Below are 2,438 nucleotides of genomic sequence, written 5' to 3'. Positions count from 1 at the left end.
TCAGCAGTCCACCATCAAGATTAACACTGATGTCAGCTTCAATGGATGTGGTGCTGGGATGGTAGGTGTTTTTAGGGACACCTCCAGCAAATGCCTACTTTTCTTCCAAGCTCCCACTGATGCTAGAGATGCACTTAAGACATAACTTATTTCAATCTTCTGAGCATTAAATTTTGCTTGTAAAGCTGATGGTTCAATGTTTGGCTTGAGGTGGATTCTCTTTTGGTTATGAAACTACTGGAATATGAAGATCAATTATCTTGGTACCACACTCATTGGAGACAGAAGATAAAAAATTTCCAAAGCATCATCAGCCTCCAAATCACCTTCATTTACAGTGAAGGAAACAAACCTGTCAATTTGCTTGCTAGTCAAGGCCTTCACTCCAATTCCATATCTGTAGCTACCAGGCCCTCAAAATCATTAGCTCTCTTACTTCATGGTGATACCATTGAGGCCCCTCATCTCAGAATCACTGCCAACAAGTTTCATGGTCTCACTGTCCCTTCCCCAAGAAGATATCCAATTGTCCTCTAGCTCTTTAATCAGCTGTTGGTTATATATATATATATATATATATATATTTGGGTAAGGAGCATTATTTGGATCCTTGCTTGTTGATCCAAAAGAAAATAAATACAATATTTGGGAATATATATTTGGGTAAGGTGCATTATTTGGATCCTTGCTTGTTGATCCAAAAGAAAATAAATACAAGATTTGGGATGGGTCCCCTATCTAAAAATCAAAAAAGCACATAACTCACTCATAAGGGTGACCCATCCACAAACAGACTCAACTCAAGTAGAAGGGAGAAAAACAAAACATTGTATATATATATATATATATATGTATTATATACAAAACATCTCCCAAGCAAAACTAAACATTTGAACTCCCAAAAGCAAGAAGAGACACAAACTCAGCATCAAAACAAGACTGTTCATGCCCACAACCACAGCCCCATCAATCATTTTTGCACTATGAGGTAAGCAATTTGAAGCTTGTCCCCCTAAGTTAGTAAGTGTAAGGAGGGGGAGAGGGTTGTGGACACCTCAGGATGATCAACATTAGCACCTTCTATAGCTAGGAAATTTGCAGGTGTATTAGCTTCCTTATACACAAATGAAAAATGAATCTTGCTTTCAGTGCTGAGCTTTTTAATTTTGTGGATCCGTTGGTTGATATGCCAAGAGGAAGACATCTTATAATTGAGCAACTCCACCAGCAGGGAGGAGTCCCTTTCAGCAACAATCCACTGCCAATTATTCTTCTTAGCAAAATTTAAAGCCCAAAAGAGAGCAGCAGCTTCAGTTTCCAAAGCATCCTCAGCTATATAAGGGGCCTTGTAGAACAACAAAGTCTTCCCTTTGTGATCTCCAAAAATTCCTCCAATACCTGCTCTCTTATTTCTGTAGCTTCCATCAGTGTTAATTTTAATGAAAGGATAAGGAGGTATCTCCCATCTCACCTTGTTAATTTTAATGTGATTAGCACCCATGTAAGTTGTGGTCTGCAGGATCATGGGGAACTTCCTCCAGTGTATTAGCTTGTTTAGGTAAGCCCAACAGTTAGACATCACCCATGTAGCACTGGCCTACCTATCCTCATGTTTGGCCATGTTTCTAGCCATCCAAATAAACCAAGCAACAATGAAGGGAATTGACATGAGGTTTATCTCTTTCCAGTCTCTAGTGCAGTCTGTAATATTATCCCAACCAATATTAATCAGGTTGATTTTCATTTGGGAAGTTAGTCTATTCCAAACCTCCTTAGCAAAGCTGCACTTAAAGAATAAATGAACCCTTGTGTCCTGATCAAGCTTGCATAGGTGGCATCTAGAAGGACCTTTCAGGCCATTAATTTTCAGAATATCATCCGTGGGGAGAAGGTTATTAAGAACTCTCTAAGAAAAGAATAGCATCGAAGGGGTGAGGTGTTTTTGGCAAGAAAAGATATTCCACTGGCAAGTGTCCCATCAGTACAGATAGTTCTGGATGTCTTTTGAGATACTAGGTCTAGTCCTGTTGAGCAAGTTGAGTTGGTCCTTATTTTTTCTATCAAATTGAATAGTAGAGATGTAGCTAATAGACTGCTCCTTCAGTAAACCCCTCAAGAAGTCCTCAGACCAAACATTGTCAACCCAACAGCCCTAGACCAATAAATCCCCCTCCTTTTCATCCTGCAAAGGTTCCAAACAGTCATTAGAACACCAGTTATCTTTCCAGAAATTAATATTCCCTTGTCCCAACTCCCATCTTATCAGCTTATCAATGTCTTCTCTGGCCTTGAGCATCTGAACCCAAATTCTGGAGTCTCCCACCTTCCTAGTGACCTCCCCAGGTTGGACAAACTTACAGAATTTGGCCTGCATGAAATTGGCCCGTAAGATTTCATTTTGTCTGAATTTAATCCACATCTTACAGAAGCTAATGTGT

The 2,438-nt window shown here is 39.6% G+C and overlaps 1 protein-coding gene across 1 annotated transcript; it reads right to left on the bottom strand.

The window, feature by feature from the left end:
• Positions 1-1,012: 1,012 nt before the first annotated feature.
• On the bottom strand, positions 1,013-1,579 carry LOC110036453. Its single transcript, XM_020740902.1, has one exon. It carries the CDS (start codon positions 1,577-1,579, stop codon positions 1,013-1,015), a length of 567 nt encoding a protein of 188 aa, XP_020596561.1.
• Between the last annotated feature and the right edge of the window lie 859 nt (positions 1,580-2,438).

The sequence above is a fragment of the Phalaenopsis equestris genome, unplaced genomic scaffold (assembly GCF_001263595.1).
Source record: "Phalaenopsis equestris unplaced genomic scaffold, ASM126359v1 Scaffold206786, whole genome shotgun sequence".
NCBI lineage: Eukaryota > Viridiplantae > Streptophyta > Magnoliopsida > Asparagales > Orchidaceae > Phalaenopsis > Phalaenopsis equestris.
The sequence above is the reverse complement of the archived record's forward strand: the minus strand, read 5'-3'. Positions and strand labels throughout refer to the sequence as shown.

Bases quoted from the DNA above. Each gene is read 5' to 3' on its own strand.
- LOC110036453 (XM_020740902.1), bottom strand. From the start codon at position 1,579: ATGTCTAACTGTTGGGCTTACCTAAACAAGCTAATACACTGGAGGAAG.